The sequence below is a fragment of the Sesamum indicum genome, linkage group LG6 (assembly GCF_026168435.1).
Source record: "Sesamum indicum cultivar Baizhima isolate 11 linkage group LG6, ASM2616843v1, whole genome shotgun sequence".
NCBI classification, from domain to species: domain Eukaryota; kingdom Viridiplantae; phylum Streptophyta; class Magnoliopsida; order Lamiales; family Pedaliaceae; genus Sesamum; species Sesamum indicum.
The window spans coordinates 7,190,529-7,208,475 of NC_142662.1; the positions used below are offsets into that span (position 1 = coordinate 7,190,529).

The 17,947-nt window shown below is 36.6% G+C and overlaps 1 protein-coding gene and 1 long non-coding RNA gene across 2 annotated transcripts; both read left to right on the forward strand.

Annotated features, from left to right (window-relative positions):
* Positions 1-1,519: 1,519 nt before the first annotated feature.
* On the forward strand, positions 1,520-12,314 carry LOC105164707 (Tetratricopeptide repeat (TPR)-like superfamily protein). Its single transcript, XM_011083426.3, has 19 exons — positions 1,520-1,745; positions 1,862-1,936; positions 2,129-2,248; positions 2,364-2,404; positions 3,066-3,277; positions 3,463-5,309; positions 5,477-5,686; positions 5,803-6,501; positions 6,654-6,889; positions 6,982-7,192; positions 7,304-7,459; positions 7,822-7,979; positions 8,067-8,259; positions 8,557-8,942; positions 9,303-9,483; positions 9,960-10,189; positions 10,341-11,004; positions 11,429-11,507; positions 11,610-12,314. The coding sequence occupies exons 1-19, from the start codon at positions 1,743-1,745 to the stop codon at positions 12,032-12,034; spliced, it is 6,126 nt and encodes a 2,041-aa protein (XP_011081728.1). The 5' UTR covers positions 1,520-1,742; the 3' UTR covers positions 12,035-12,314.
* Positions 12,315-16,350: 4,036 nt separating this feature from the next.
* Positions 16,351-17,690, forward strand: LOC105164706 (uncharacterized). The gene is made up of 3 exons (XR_848049.3): positions 16,351-16,584; positions 16,678-17,021; positions 17,194-17,690. It is a non-coding gene; the product is annotated as an uncharacterized LOC105164706 (long non-coding RNA).
* The last annotated feature ends 257 nt before the right edge of the window (positions 17,691-17,947 follow it).

Sequence of the window (17,947 nt, forward strand, 5' to 3'; positions counted from 1 at the left end):
GGCAAAGTTGGGATTACAAATCATAGCTCTAATACGAATTTTGAAAAAAAAAAAAAAAAAAAAAGTACATCTCAAATAAATATGGAATTTGAAATCCCAGATCTGGCAGAAAAAATAAAATAAAATAAAAGCATGCATGCGTCTGCACGATGTGACGCATGCATGCTTTTCTGTGTCAGAATCGGGATTGAAAACCTTAATTCTGACACAAAAACTTAAAAGAAAACTTAATTTCTTAACATGCATGCGTCAATCAATTGGATGCATGGAGCATTGTAGTAAAAATTGATGTTTATTTTGTGTATTGCAAGGTCAAGTCATAGTCTTTATTCTAACTTTACCTATTTCCAATTGCAACTACCCTAAATTAAACCCTAATGCTCAAGATTGCAAATTCACGAGGTGGGAACCTCGTATGAGCTTAGAAAAACAAACAAACATGTAGAGAGAGAGACAAGCTGAAATCATAAAACACTTGCAGTGACCAAATGAAGCTACAACATGTGTTTAACCGTAATTTTTGTGCTTCTCTTTTAATATTTTGGAAAGGGATGAGCAGAATAAGAAAAATTTTGTGTCTATAACTATTTATTTATTATAAACTACTAGCAATTTACGCAAGGCATATCAAGTCTCTTTTCTTTCAACTCCGCTTGGTAATCGCTCATGGCTAATATAAATAGGTTCAGAGCTAGCTAGTGTTCAAAAGTCACTTAAGAGATTGAATATGTGTCATATTAGAATAGGTTGTAGCCGCAAAGAGATAGAGATTCGCATTCAGGAAGGGAACTCTCCGGAGAAGAATTCAGAGGGTTGGAATTTCAGGTGAGTTCTGCAAGAATGTGAAATTTTCAGGCATCTCATAATTAAAAAAATACCACAGTAGAACGATGTGGCAGAGCACATGAACAGAAGCCTTTTGGAGAGAGCACGTTGTATGCTTTCTAAACGCGATGGATGAACAACAAAATTATGATAAAAATATTAATATGCATTAAGTAATATGTTTGAATTGATATATAAATTTACATACAGTTTTCGCGAATATAAAATTTATTTCAAATATAAAATATTTATTTTTATTTAGAATATATTAAGTACATAAAAAATTATTTATTATATACACATAAGATCGATGTATCATGATGACTTGCGTACACAAATGGAATAAATGTATATGATTTAATTTTATCTACTTTTAAACTGTAACAAAAATTACAATTTAGGTATTTTATAAAATTATTTTACGTGGTATATAAAAAATATATTTTTTTAATTATTTATCAGGCAGAAATAGATTTTAAAATTATTAAATATAAGAACTTTTATATTATTCCAAATTTCAAGAAAAAAACAATGTAACTGTCCTTATGGTAAATTATAAGTGGAAACATGGTCGCAATGATAAATAGATTGATGCCTTATTATATGCTTGTTATAATAAAATTAATCTTTAGCTATAATATATATATATATATTTATAATTGATAGAACTTGCAAATAAAAGTGGTCTTAATACTTTAAAAAACGAAGAAATACTCTATGCACAAAAAAGAAGAAAGTAGAGGCCCCTTTTTGAAAACTCGACGCTTGAATCTCCTAAACATGGTGAAAATTATGAAACGGAGAACTGGAATTTTATCAGCAAAGAGCACGAGCCTCAAAACCCCGCCTAAATCTCAAGAATCAGAAGAAATATACATGTAATTTTTTAGCGCTGCTCGTCGCGAGGATCCCACATAATGGTAAGCGTATAATTGGCGCACTTATGCACTTTATTCTATAAAAGTTCTTCAATTCGCGACGATTTTTTTGCCGACCATTGTATCTTACCCTTGTTAATTTTGTTTCTGCTTTGCAGTTCTCGATTGCAGCCATTAACGACACTGACTCTCGAAATCAGTGGCAGCCATTAGCACCGACGAAAGAAGCGCAGGCAAGATTTTTGTACTTTTTTGTACCAATTTTTTTTTTGGTGGGCGCAGTTATTGATGTATCTTTTTGTTAATGTAGTGCATTTCATGTTTAAGAAGTTGGTGTTGTGGCTATGCCTTCTTTCTAATATTCACTGAACAGTTACTGGTTATAAAACATCTATAACTTTAGAATTTGGTTGTGTTCTTCTCAGGAGTTCCATTTATCACAATTATATCATGATGGACTTTTGAAGTTACAAGCTAAGGACTATGAGAAAGCTCGTGAACTTTTAGAGTTGGTGTTAAAAGATCCATTGGTAACAAATGCACAGGTTATGTCTACTCTTAGGATCTGTTAGTTTTTTTTTGGGTTTACCATTTGTTTCTTTATATGTCTTGTTTCAGCTTTGGTTTGTTTTAATTACAATTTTCCTTTTTGGTTTTCAGGTGGAAAATAATGCAAGCGATGGTCATCTTTTACAACTCAGGTTTTGATCATCACATGGCAATCTGTTTCTTTTTAGCTATTTGGCTGTGATAATTTCCTTTGCCTTTGATGTTATTATGTGTATATCAACCATCATTGTTATGTAGTCACAAAACAGTTCAGGAATGTCTCTGATCTCCTCAGATTGTAAGATGCCACTGTCATGTTTCCCTTTTTTAGAGAGAGAGAGAAGGTTTTCAGTTGGCTTAAACGAGCGAACATTTAAGGCGTGATTTTCTTTATTTTCTTCATGGCCTGGGTTGGGTAGAACTGGTGAACAACTTAATCTCATTACTATATTGTTGTGTCATTGTATCTGCTTATTGAGAGTTTAATCCATAAAGGTTAAGTTTCCTCATTCAAAGTATTTGAATCCCATTCCCTCACCAATCCCGTTATGATATTTTGACTGATGTGCTTCCTAGTTTCTTGTACTGAATTAATCTTTGTGGGAAGTTTCCTCAACTGTCATTATTTTGGAAGAGGTTTGGTGGGTGAATGTTTTAATCTTTTAAAGTAAATTTAGGTCATGAGCAAGTTTAGCTCTGTCTTGCTGAAAGTTGACGAAACTTAAACTTCTGCTTGTCTATTAACAGGACTAGTTAGCATGATTGTGTAATTATAAATTGTTCCTTCAATTGAACTGTCTTAGCTTTCTGCAGATTTTTGGCACTAAAAAACCTTGCCACAGTTTTTCTTCAACAAGGCCCTTCCTACTATGAGAGTGCTTTGCATTGCTATCTCCAAGCTGTAGAGATTGATAGCAAAGATTCTGTTATCTGGAACCAATTAGGAACATTATCTTGTTCCATGGGATCATTAAGCATCTCGCGTTGGGCATTTGAGCAGGGACTAGTTTGCAGCCCTAGTAATTGTAAGCATATTTTTATCTTTCTCCCTTCTACTACACCATTACTTGACTTTCAAAACATTACAGTTTACTGTTTCGATGTTTCCTGTCTTTCTTATTACTTATGTACACTATCTTTATAATTTTATTATATCTATCATGTTTCTAGAATTAATTTATTGAAACCAATATCAAATGTTAATATGCAGGGAATTGCATGGAGAAACTCCTGGAGGTTCTAATTGCAATTGGTGATGAGGTGGCTTGTCTTTCTGTTGCAGAACTAATATTAAGGCATTGGCCATCTCATTCTCGCGCTTTGCATGTCAAAAGTACCATCGAGGACTCTGAACCAATTCCATTTACCCCAAGAGGTATAGATAAACTAGAACCAAAACATATAAGGCTGAAGTTTCCAGAGAAGAGAAAAGCTATTAATGAGGATATGGACTTAGATAGGACCACAGCATCTAAAAAGTTGAAGCAAAACATTGAAGTCCAACTTTCGGAAGCCTCCTGGATAGCTCTTGTTGGTGAACTACTGGAGATCTTACGCCCATTTTCTGCATCTGGCTCTGAACTGAAAACTGAGACGTATATATCCAGGGATATTAGACTAACCATAAAGTTGCCTTCATCTGCACCAAAATCAACAGGTGCTGTTGGAGCTAAAGGATTTACATGCATGCCAGCTGGTGCAGGCATGCCTTTTGCCAATTGCAACTCTGCAAATGAGAAGGAAGGAACTGCATTTGAAGAACAGCCTCAAGAGAGACGAAGCAGTCGCCTTGAAAGGCTTAGGAGTCGTAAACCAGGTAAAGAAGAATCGGATTTGCCCCCCAGTAAGGAGCTTGCTAAAGTTGTGAAGCAATTTCTGGTGCCTTATTTGGTGGATGGACCTGGAACTATAAATTGCAATCAAGACTCTGATCCTGCTTTTCATTGTGTTGAAGTATTGGCTAATTCACCTGAGTCAGAATCTACGGATGTTATTGAATTTGTCCAGAATACTTCCAATAATTTTGGTGCTTACCACATGTGTCACTTGCTTTTAGAGAAAATTGCAAATAGAACTATTTTACACCAGAATAGTATTGCCAGAATTTTGGACTTAGAGAAGGAGACAAGACATTGGGGACATGAAAGAACTCCTGAATGTAGTCTTTTTCTTTCAGAACTATACTATGATATGGGATTACAGTCTTTTGAAACATCAACAACATGCAGTTTCATGTCCGAGGCATCCTACCATCTCTGTAAGATTATAGAATCTGTAGCTCTGGAATATCCTTTCCATATTACTGCCATGGATGAGAAAAACAATTGCTCTATCATAGATGTTTCTGGACATAATAAAAAATTGCCAATGGACAACTCATCTTTGTTGAGGGGCAATCATTGCTTCTGGATACGCTTTTTTTGGATTAGTGCACGCTTATCTCTGTTGGAAGGTGACAAAGGAAAGGCTCAAAAAGAACTTTCTATTGTATTAGCCCTTTTCATGGACAAGGATAAGATGAACACTCCTCTTGGTTCTATTTGCCTGCCACACTGCAAAGTAATTAAAAAACTGACAGTGGACAGGGTCCTCCATGAAATAAATTTGATTGAGGTTGATTATTTGTTGAAGAAGTCTGTTACTGAGATGCTTGAGAAAAGCATGCACTCAGAGTGTACTAATGTGCTTGCTCCTCTTTTATTATCAGCGGAGGATGTCCATTTCGATGTGTTATATGACTGGGATAATGAAGGTAAAGGATTTAACTCAGTTGAGCTCTCTGCATTAGATGCTTTGATCAGATCATGTGAACTTGCAGAACAGATGGATGTTGATGTCTATTTGAATTGTCATAGAAGGAAACTCCAAATACTTTTAGCTGGAGCTGGTCTGGAAGGCAGTTCCCTTAATAATACACCTGGTTTAATTTCATCATCAGAAAGTCAATCAAAAGAAAGCTTACGCAAGCATTGGAGTCATTTAGTTGCTGAAGAGGTCGAGGCTATTTCTCAATCTGCATCAAGAATCAAGAGCATCATCAGCTCCAGTGAGAATTCTGTAAGTTTTTGTGGTTGGTTTTCTCTGTTGCATTTGGTTGCTCTAGAATTGCAGATATAGCATAGGCATCCAGTGGTCTATTTGAGGCATGGACCTTTTTATGTAAGAAGATTATTATATATTTGCTTCTTAGGGTTATGTCTGTGGTTTGGTGATATTTTTGGCAGAAAAAAGTTCCTGTGGCGGCTATTGGTGGCATCCAGTCCTTACTGCTAACGTTTTTGTGCGATATTGCTAATTCCTGCTTTGCTAAAAAGTCATTTGGGCTTGGTGGTCTGGAATCAATTGAGCAAGCTGAACAATGCTATTTTGTAGATACTGCTATTGCATTCTGCAAACTACAACACTTGAACTTTAGTGTTCCGATCAAATCTCAAGTAAGCACATGCTCTGACCTCCGTGAACTTTGTTTTTTTCTTTTTTCAATTGGTTAATTGTTGTGTCATATCTTTTCTCTAGCATTTGTGTTCTAACTTTCTGATGTCCCTATCAGGCCGAGTTGATTGTAGCAATCCATGATATGCTTGCGGAGTTTGGGATCTGTTGTGCACGAGGGAACGGTGAAGAACAAGAAGGGACATTCTTGAAGCTTGCAATTAAGCATCTTTTGGCCTTAGATATGAAGCTTAAATCTGATATTCACTCTCTGAATAAGGGAAAAGAAACAAAGTTTGATCAACAGACTTCCAAGGATGATCAGCTCAAAATGTCTGAACTGCATTCCTGCAGTACTCATCCTGGAGGATCTCCAAATGAACCACGCTCCAATGTGCTTGACGTGGAAATAAGCAAAACTGACAAGGATGAAGCCTGTTCATTAGGAAAAGATGCAATTGAAAGTGTAAGTGCAGGCGTTTCTTCTCATTTAGATAAAGAGGCAACAGTGATAAATTCCAACAGTAATGTTGGTTATGGACCTGATTGCGTGTCCAGCAATGGAGAAATGGAGAACAATCAAACTATTGAGTGTGAGAGTGAGCTAACTGAGGATGAGAGGGAGGAACTTGAGCTCATCATTGATAATGCTTTAGATCAATGTTTTTACTGTTTGTATGGTTTAAATCTAAGATCAGATTCATCTTGTGAAGAGGATTTGGTAAAGCATAAAAACACAAGCCAGGGAGATTATCAGACTAAGGAGCAGTGTGCCGATGTTTTCCAATATATACTTCCATATGCGAAAGCTTCATCTGTGAGTAGATTCAATATGCCATTCTTTCTCTCTCTTGTAACACATTGTCCACCATTTCAACTTAGTCTTCATTTATTTTTATTCTTCCATATATATGATGATGCTTGCGATTCTGAAATGTTTTGTTGTACTGCTGTATGCTTTTATTGCAGAGAACTGGACTGATTAAACTTCGGAAAGTTCTAAGAGCCATACGCAAACATTTTCCTCAACCACCTGACACTGTTTTGGCTGGAAATGCAATTGATAAGTTCTTAGATGATCCAGGATTATGTGAAGATAAGCTCTCAGAGGAGGCTGGGTCTGAGGGTTTTCTCGACACCATGATGAAGATTATGTTTTCAGATAATGAACCCACCAAACAGCAGAACTCATCATCACTGGAATGGTAAAGTTGGGGCTTACTTGTGTTTAATTTTCAATTATGTGGATTGTCTACATGTGATTCAGTTAAATACATTATGTGTTTCCTGGTTGCAGCCCTGACCCATACCAGGAAGTTTATCGCAATTTGTATTATCTTCTTGCACAGTCTGAAGAAATGAGTGCAACTGATAAATGGGCTGGTTTTGTTCTAACTAAAGAAGGGGAAGAATTTGTAGAGCATAATGCAAATCTCTTCAAGTATGATTTATTGTACAATCCCATGCGCTTTGAAAGTTGGCAGAGGCTTGCAAATATATATGATGAGGTAAGATCTTGACAACATTCTTTACTCTTTCAAAATGTAAAAAGGAGCAAGGGCTAGCTATACGACCTTAATAAAACCTCTAAGGGTGTATGTTGATTTTCTGGTTTGTAGGAGGTCGACTTGCTGCTGAATGATGGGAGTAAGCAAATTAATGTATTGGGTTGGAGGAAAAATGCTACTCTGCCTCAGAGAGTTGAGACTAGTCGAAGGAGGAGCAGAAGATGTTTACTGATGACTTTGGCCCTGGCAAAGACAGCAACTCAACAGGTTTCCCTCCTCCCTCAGTGATTCTATTGGAAAATGTAATTTGTTTTTGTTAGTATGCGTTCACAACTCAGTAATGTCGCTTCTCTCTGAAACTGTTGTTGAATTTGTGGATTTTATGTTTTCTTCAATATAATTGTCCTAAAGATAGATCAAACTGCATTTTTCTAATGCAATGAAATATTCTGAGTCATTTTTAGATCATCCACCTCCAGGTTGGGCCTGTTTTTTGGTAGAATATGCTCTGCATGAATGTTTCTGTGGAATTGCTTTTAAGCTGAGGTGATTTGTCTGTGGTGTTTGAATTATGATACTACATATTTGCCGGTCATTAATTGTCATATCCCTGTCTTGATTGGTTTCAGGGCGAGATACACGAGCTATTGGCATTAGTATACTATGATGGTCTGCAGAACGTGGTACCATTTTATGATCAAAGATCTGTTGTACCCTTAAAAGATGAAGCATGGAAAATGTTCTGCCAGAACTCGATGAGTCATTTTAAGAAAGCCTTCAAACACAAGTATCTTTCCTTTTCTCAGTTGATATCTGACAAACTTTCTTCACCAATGTTCTGCCAACTTAGCAATTATTTATTTTCCGTTCACAGGGAAGATTGGTCTCATGCATTTTATGTGGGGAAACTCTGTGAGAAACTTGGATACTCTTATGATGCATCATTCTCATATTATGCCCAGGCTATTGCTTTGAATCCATCTGCTGTTGACCCATTCTACAGAATGCATGCATCACGGCTGAAGCTACTCTACAAATGTGGGAAGCGAAATGAAGAGGCTTTAAAGGTTCTTATATGATGTATTTATTGTTTTTTCGTCTTTTTTAAGACTGCATTTGCCTCTTATTCTCCCATTGATATGCCAATGGGTATGTTTATTTGTGCTTTTGGGATTTGGCAGATATGTGATATTTTGCTAAATGAAGTTGATGTCAACATATGTATAAAGAAACTACATAGAATTATTTGCACCTTCCCTATCTATTGATTATTGTCGTATTTGATAGATTAACCGTCATGTTTCATTTGTGATTACTTAACACTGCTAAGATGGTGGGTTTGATTCTTAATGTATGGGTTTCAGGTTGTTGCAGCACATTCCTTTGCTAAATCAGCCAAGGAAACTGTAACAAGTATTTTTGACGGACTTGGCTGTGAAAGTTCGGAGTCAGCAGTTCGTGTCGAGGATGGAAAAGCCAGTAGCAATTCTAAGGTTGTAGACTTCCATAAACTTGAAAATGCGTGGAATCTGCTTTACTGTGATTGCCTTTCTGCCCTTGAAACTTGTGTAGAAGGAGATCTTAAGCACTTCCACAAAGCGAGATATATGCTTGCTCAAGGACTGCACAGGAGAGGTGGGACTGGGGATCTAGAGAAAGCGAAAGAGGAACTTTCTTTCTGCTTTAAGTCATCCCGATCCTCATTTACAATAAATATGTGGGAGATTGACAGTATGGTCAAGAAAGGAAGGTACACAATCCAATTCTACCTTCAATTTTATACAATGTTCAAACCCTTCAACATCTTTTATTGTCCCTAGATAAGTTTTAAGAATCTGAGGAACCTAACTGAGAACCTCAAGATCTGAACGAAGTTATCGTAAAAATAGATGATTTAGATATCTAAATAATAACGCCACTGAAATAATTTAAATGCTCAAACATGCATATAGCATTTCAGAAGCTCACGTAAGTTTCTTCAGTGAAGTCATGGCTAATTCATTGTTTCATCTTAGCAAAAAGTTTCAATCAGCTGTACTGATTTTGAAATTTTATGTTATATCTTCTAACATTAAATAATATATGAAGTCTTTTCGTCTTTGTAATACAGACGCAAGAACCCAGGCCCCTCTGGGAACAAGCGATCTCTTGAAGTTAACCTAGCAGAAAGTTCCCGTAAATTTATAACTTGCATCAGGAAGTACATACTGTTCTATTTGAAGTTGTTGGAGGAGACTGGAGATGTCTCTACCCTTGATCGGGCTTACATCTCTCTTCGGTCAGATAAAAGGGTATGATGCATTAATGCCTACAGCGTATTTGATTTCTTGGGTTTACCTGTAATTTGTAGACATGAGAATGTCTTTTGTTTGGTGACAAGCGGATTTTTACATAATTCACGTGCTTCTTGTTACAGCACTGGTATTTAGTTACATGGTATGCATTAATGATGATGATGCCAAAGGTGCATGGAACCTGTCCTTGGCCAAATAAATATGTATTAAGCTATTAATGATTTCTAACAAAGTTATCCACCATCCTCGAACAGAAAACCTTGGGACTTGAGTTTCTCAAAATTCATAACATGAGTTCAAGTGGAAGTCGATGGAGCTTCAACATTTGAGATGTTTCTGTCAATTATTTTATCCCCTGGAAATTAAGACTGGTTTTTTCTGTGGAATATAATTCTCTTTTAACAACATGCTTTTAGTTTAACCATAATTAGGTGAAAAAGCTAACGTGATGTTTAAATTTTTCATGAGTGCAGTTCTCCTTGTGCCTTGAAGATCTTGTGCCAGTCTCTCTTGGGAGGTTCATTAAGACCTTAATTATGTCCGTATGTCAAGATGGTTCTGGCTCTTGTACTGATCCGGACCATGCTGAACATTTGCTAGAGAAACTATTCAATTTGTTCTTGGAGCAGGTCAACTTGTGGTCAGATATTTGGAGTTTGCCTGAGCTGAAGAGTCTAGAATTGACAGAAAGCAGCCTGTATGGGTAAGCGCATAGAGAACATCTGTTTCCAGAGTAACTAAAACTTCATACTAGAGTGTGTTGATACTATTTATTTTACTCGTAATTCAAGTCCCTGTTTTTGTGAAGTCTTATGTTTTGACGTCTTCTCTGCGTTTTTTCTTGTTCGTTTCAGATATATCTATCAATACATACAGCTACTGGAGAGAAATGTCAAGGTAGAAACACTTGAAGCAATAAATGAGAAGATTCGGAAGCGATTGAAGAATCCAAAATTGTCTAATAGTAACTGTGCCAAAGTATATAGACATGTTTCTGCTGCCTGGTGTAGATCTCTTGTCATTAGTATGGCTCTGATTACACCCTTGCATTCAAGACTCTCGACTGAGATTCGTGGTCTTAATTTATCTGGTGGTGCACTCGAAAGCGAACAACTGCTCTGTGTTGATCTACAAACAGAGGAATTATGGAGTTCGGCATTTGAGGATCCAAATCATCTCAAGAATCTTGAAACTAAATGGAACCCTTCACTCTCTAAGATCAAGAATGTTATCATCAAGAGAGTTTCAGATGAAGATTTGGAAGCTGCAGCCACACTGCTTAGATCTTCATACAATTTCTACAAGGACACCTCGTGTGCGTTGCTTCCATCTGGTATAAACCTTTATATGGTACCAGCACAGTTGGCTGCAGAAACTTATATCCAGCCAGGCATTGATGGAGTTGACATACTTGATATGAATACTTCACGAAAGCTTCTTTTATGGGCTTACTCCCTTCTCCATGGGTACTGCACAAACGTCTCACATGTCATCAAGTACTGTGAAGAGAATGCAAAGGTAAATATTCTTGACCTCATGTAGATATTACTTGATTCATCTTAATGGATGAAAAACTGCAAACTATATATTATTAAATTGCTGCCAGATTTATTGAAATAAGAACATGGGCTTATTAGGATTCATGCTTGTAAATTCACATGTTAGAGTTATCAGTTTGCTGAAGGTTGGTGGGAGTGTGAACCATCTGCCACTCCTTTGCCTGCTTTCTCCACTTGGGCACGTGGCCTTGCTGTCTCACCGCAGTTTCTCTTTCAGCATTCTTCTTCCCTCTTCTGTAGAGAGGCGTTCTGTTTTAGAAAATTCACATGATAGTTAGTGTTAAAGAACAGTCCTCTACTTCACATCTACTCAAACTTCAGAAATAGCACTTTTTCGTTGATCTTCATATTAACGAGTTTCTGTCCTGGTTGTGGCATTGCAGTCAAGGATGAAAAAAGGAGCAGGAGGCTCGTCCACCCCTTCAAATGCCCACATGCAAACTCCCACTGCTTCTCAAGGAGGTCATTTCTCAATCTTTCTTGCAGAGCTTAATATAAGTTATCCCACCATCCCATATACATTATCTCGCTCTTTAACTTTTGACTGGAAAATCTGCTTCACAGGTGGAACTAAAGATGCGATTGGTAAAACAAACGAACAGGAAGTTCACTCATCGCTCCCTCTCACTACTGCTTCATTACCAGAGACCCATAGCAGCCATAAACTAGAGACGGGGAGCACACAGAAGGAACCATCCACTTTGGCACAGAATGAGACAACACAGCATTGCGCAAGAGATTCTCTGGTTGAAAAAGACAGCAAGCGCATGGCGGGTTCTGATCCTAAGCCTGGAACTGGGAACACTTCCAGTGTGCCATCTGCATCAGTAGCGCCCCTTTGTGGGGAATTCAATAACCCGACTGGTGCATCTTCCGACGAGAAAAGAAAAATCTCATCAGCTACACCAAATCTGCTTCAGTGCAGTAACAATCCTTTTGTTGAAAGGAGCAGTTCGGAGCTGCGGAATGATGCAGATAGGAGGAGCTGAGTATGATTTATTCTGAATTTGAATAGCTCTATAAAATCAAGTGCCTGTTCAAATTCAGTCAACTATTAGTACATCGGAATATGCCCTGCGTTCAGTGAGCTTGTTGTACAACACATCTTTTCATAGAAACGTTTAATATAGAGAAATTCCGCAATGAACAGAATACTAAAAATTATGTGAAATTATAGTATAAAGTGTATATGGTCATTGAAATGCTTGTATATCAAACACCATGTCCGACCCGTGAAAATTTAGAATCTATTTTTTTTTCATTTTTCAAGATTCGGATGATTTATTATCTAATCATAAAGGTAAGCAAATAACAATTTTCATTGTGTGCGTGCTCACGTGGGATGGCAACGGTCGATCAGGGTTTGTCTAAACCAGGGACTTAATATTTTTAAAATATTAAAAAAAAAATTAAAAAATTACTACAATTTTCAAATATAACATAATGTTATTGAAAAGTTAACTTTTTGTATGATTTATGTGCATGTGTTTTGCTTTAAAATATTAAAGTATGTATTATTTATATATACCTCAAAACATCTATAAATTACTTCTATTATTATTTTAATTATCTAAAGAATTCAGTTTATGTATTATATGTAAGTTTAAATAATATTTACACAGTTTTTCATACATATTTAGGTATATTTTATATACGCATATACAAAATATATAAATAAATAAAAGCAATTTTATAAAAAAGTAATATAAACATTTTTTATTTAATTTATATATATATATATCCGTTAACTTGTTAGAAGATACAGAGTCCAATAATCAAGGCTCACATTCAACCACTACAACCCGATGATCAGGAGCTATCTAGGCCCAATATTAGATCCAAATAAACTACGTGCAATCTGGAACCCAACAAAATTAATGCCAAATAAATTAGACTGGGCCATAGCCCAATAAATTGAATAAACAAGGCCCAAACATGAGCCGAACACTGGTGTCTTGTAAAACAGGCCCCAAATCAATCCCAATAAACTACAAGTCAAATAAGCGAGACCCAAGATTGAGTCCAATAAATTAAATCTTTAAAGCCGAGCGCAATCTTAAGCCCACTAAACTCTCCAATAAATTGGACCCAATATTGAGCCCACAAAACTATGTCCAAGAAATAAGGCCCAATACATAATCCACTAAACTGACTATTAAATTGCCAGCCCCATTCCAGACCCCAAGTAACTAAATTTAAATTACACCAGGCCCAATTTATAGCCCATTAAACTGGACATCCAATAAATCGGTCCAAACCCGAGCCAACTAACTGAATATCCAGTACGACAGGCCCAATACAGACCCCAACAACTGTATGTCCACTACATCAGGCCCAATCTGTAGCCCAACAAACTGAATACTCATTCAACAGGCCCAATATCGAGTCCATTAAATTGAACGGAGGCCCAATATCTAGGCCGACAAATCAGGCCCAACCTTCAGCCGAAAAAACTAAACATTACATTACCAGGCCCATTCTTGAGCCCAAGAAACCGAATCTAAAAATGAGGCCTAAACTCTAGCCCAACAGACTGCATAAACTGAAAATTCATTTACCGGCCCAATCTATGACCAGACCAGGCCCAACATTGAGCCCAATAAACTAAATATATTATAAATACGCATCTGTACTGAACCCAACAAGCTGATGTTCAATAAGGCAGGCGATTGATGAGCCCAATTTCCAATAATAAGGCCCAATGTCGAGCCCAACAAACTGAATTTTCAATAATCAGGTGGCAATAATGAGCCCAACAAATTTCATAAACTGAATTTTCAATAACAGGCACTAGCTACAGCCCAATAAATAGAATGACCCTTATATTAGGCCTAGTCTCAAGCCTAACGAGTGAATATCTAATAACATGTCCTAACCCTCAGCCGAAAAAACTGTACCCAATTCGTAGCCCAATAACCTCAATGTCCAATGAACCGGGTCGGGCGCCCAGCAACCTTAAAAAGACTTGAAGTAAATTTCATTGCTTGTGAATTACGTAATACTTGGAGTGACGCTTGGAATTTACAACTTCATTGTTGCTATTTTTTTTTTTTTTTTTCTTTACAAATTAAAAAATAATACAAAAAATTGTTCACTTATTTAATTATAAAAAATAGAAACTTTTAAAAGATAAATGGGTTTTATAATTCATTGTCTAAGTAATATGTATTATTTATATATATCTAAAAATATCTATAAATTATTTAATTATTTTAGTTTATAAAAATGTTAAATTTATGTATTATATGTAAGTATAAATATATATACACATTTTTTTCATACAAGTTTAGATATATTTCATATACGTATATGTAAAATATGTCAAAAAATAAAACTAATGTAGATATATTTTTAATTCCTAAAAGTTAATTAAATCTTACATATTTATATGTATATAAATATATTTTAGACTTTTTAGTTATGTTGTTAGAAGATACAGAGTCCAGTAAAGAAGGCGCAAATTCGAACGCTGGAACACAATAAACCAGGACCTATCCAGCTCCAATATTATTTCAGCATGAACTGAATATGTAATAAACTGGAGCAATTTGGATTCCAAGAAATTATATTATGCAGGGCCCAATAAATTGAATAATCCAGGTCCATTGTGTCATGTTAATTGAAGTTGTATACACTAGAACTCAAATATTCCAGGCCGAGATTGAGTACAATAAACTCAATGTTTAAAGGTAGGGCCAATCTTATTCCCACTAAAATATTCAATAACTAGCCCCAAAATTTAGCCCACAAAAATTTATGTCGAATAGTTAGGCCTAATATCAAGCCCACTGAACTATATGCTCAATCCTGGCCCAGTTTGGAGTACAAGAAGATAAATGTCCATTACACCAGTAAGTATATGTAGCCCATTACATAGGCCCATGTTGGAGCCCATGTTGTCCATTACGTTAGGCGCAATCTGTGAGCAACAAACTTAATGTCCATTAAGCAAGGCCCAATAATGGTTCCATTAAATTCAACATCAGGCCCAATCTATAGCCCAACTAACTGAATGTCCAATAAGTAAGGCCTAACCTTGAAGCCATCATAAATTAAGCGTCCGATTACCAGGCCCATTGTTGAGCATAACAAACTGAATTAGGCCCAATATTGAGCCGAATAAGCTGAATATCCAACAAATCAGGCCCTGTATTGAGCCGAAGAAGCTGATGTTCAATATGGGCCTAATCTTGTATCCAAACTCTAAATGTATTTCCCAAAGACCACGAGTGGGCCATAGTCCAGTAAATTGAATCAATAAGGTACAAAATTGAGCCGAACATTAGGGTCTTGTATAACAGGCCCCAACTGAACCCCAATAAACTACAAGTTAAATGAGCCAGGCCCATGATTGAGTTCAATAAATTCAATGCTAAGCCCACTAACTATCCTATAAATTGGGCCCAATATTGAGCCCACAAAACTATGTCTAAGAAATAAGGCGCAATAGATAATCCACTAAACTGACGGTTAAATTTCCGGCCTTATTTTGGAGCCCAAGAAATTAAATATCCATTACAATAGGCCCAATATCTAGCCCATTAAACTGAACATCCAATAAGGCCGAAACTGAGCCCAACGAACTTAATATCCAGTAGGCTAGGCCTCATCTAGAGGCCTATAACTGTATGTCCACTACAATACGCCCAATCTGTAGCCCTACAAACTGAATGCCCATTACACCTGGCCCAATATCGAGTCCATAAATTGAACGTCATGCCCAATATCTCTGCCGATTTAACTAATGCCAACAAATCAGGCCCAAGATTAAGCCCAACAAAAATTAAACATCGCATTACTAGGCTCATTCTATTGCCCAACAAACTGAATCTAATAACGAGGCCCAAAATCTAGCCCAACAGACTGCCTAAACTGAAATTCATTAACACCTTATATATTAGGCTCTTGTTGAGGCCGAAGAAGCTGATGTTCAATAAGGCAGGGAATTGATGAGCCAGACTTCCAATGTTAAGGCCCAATGTTGAGCCCAACAAACTGAATTTTCAATAATAAGGTGCAATAATAAGCCCAACAAATTGCATAAACGGAATTTTCAATAACAGGCCCTATTTTAAAACTTTTGAAGATAAGTAAAATTTATAATTTATAGTTCATAAGTAATATTTTCGTGAATTTAATATAAAAGAATGAATAAAAATTAATGAATTGGATCAATTGTTGGACAATAATTTATAATATTATTAAATTTTAAATAAAAATATTTTTAATTATAATTAACATAGTAAATTACATTTATAAAAAATTGAAAAAATAAATAAATAAAAAAGCTTAAATCGAGTTGTTCATTGGATATTTCTTCGGATAAAACATCAATAACAGAATGGCAGGCAAAGCCGTTCCGCTTCTGCTTAGAGCGACGCCACCTCCACCGCCGTCGCCGCTCTTCAGCTCCGGACCAATCGCTTTTCCGAGAGCGGTTGTGGTGAATAAGCGATTGTACGCCGCGAAATCGAGTCTTGAGCCACCAGATGTTGGGCGATTAGCTGAAACAGCGTGAATTTCTCTCACCTCTCAACAAGTACTTGTTGCGTCTTTTGACCTCTTTATAGGACCGTTTTTTATTTTCCATAATTCTCTTAAATATTGTTTCCCTTTTTGAAATATTTTGTAGGTTGAAGCATTCGCTCCCAAGATTCGACAAGTGATAGACTGATTAGTATCTTCTTCTGTCCATATGCATGCAGATGTGTCTGTGTTTGTAGAGAGCATATTTCTGTGTTGTGTATGGTTTTGGATTTGTAATTCAATCAAATCTTGAGGGTTTTTGTTCAAACAGTCCTTGTGAATATGTTGTCGCTCATTTGGTAATGTAAATGCGCACAGGTCTGAGCAACTTCAGGCTGTTGACCTTTAGAGTATTGAACCAGCCATAAGAGCAGGTGCCTCGACACTCAACTCAAACTTTATCCGTGGGCAGTTAGCACCAACCATATCCGAAATTTCCCGTGTGTGCGTGTATGTTTTGTTCACTGATACTAATGTCTTGTTTATGTACACATCCGAAATTATGTACCTGAAATATTTGATAATAGGTAGCAAAATAGCTCCTTTTATTTATCTGAAATCTTTAATTTAAGTAGGATAAGAATTAGAATGGATAACTGATAAAAATGTGTTTGATCGTTAGGGATGCTATCATAGCAGCTGTGCCATCAAATGATAGGAGTGATTCCTCTCTTCAAACCCATGGGACTGCGGCAGTGCTGCCTTCACTTCTGATGGGAACTGGCTCCCATCAGCCGATCGATATTCATTATCACCAGATTGAGATTAGTTCTGCAATGAAAACGGCAAAGAAGAGCCTAGATCAAGAGTCTTTTGTGATGTAATTCTGCGCATTCTTATGTTCAGCTGGGCTCCCTCCATCATGCAAGAGGTTCAGCCATGTTTTGTATTAATGGCTCCATAGGCATATGTTCAGCTGGGCTCCCTCCATCATGCAAGAGGGTTCAGCCATGTTTTGTATTAATGGCTCCATGGGCATTTGTGTTCTTAGGAATGGAACCGGGTAAGGGAATTAGGATTTGATTGACAACTTGATCAGCATGTTTTAATCTAGATTCTGTAACCCCGACTTTCTTGTCAAAGAGAGAGCAAGAGTATCTCCATGCTCCGTTTCTTGCATTTCACGCCAGTCGACTCCTTGATAATTAGAGAATAATGCATCACACTAGAACTTCGTATTCTGGGCAGAGAGAGTTTGTACTTAGCCCACATATTTGGTGTCAATCATGCAGCTCTATGCGTACGTTCCCAACTGATAAAAATGAAAAAGGAAAGATTTCTTACTTTTAAGTTAAAATGTTATAGGCATCAGTCAGCCCATCTAACTCAGATACCAACAATAAATAATAATATAAATATGCATTTGTGAAACCAGT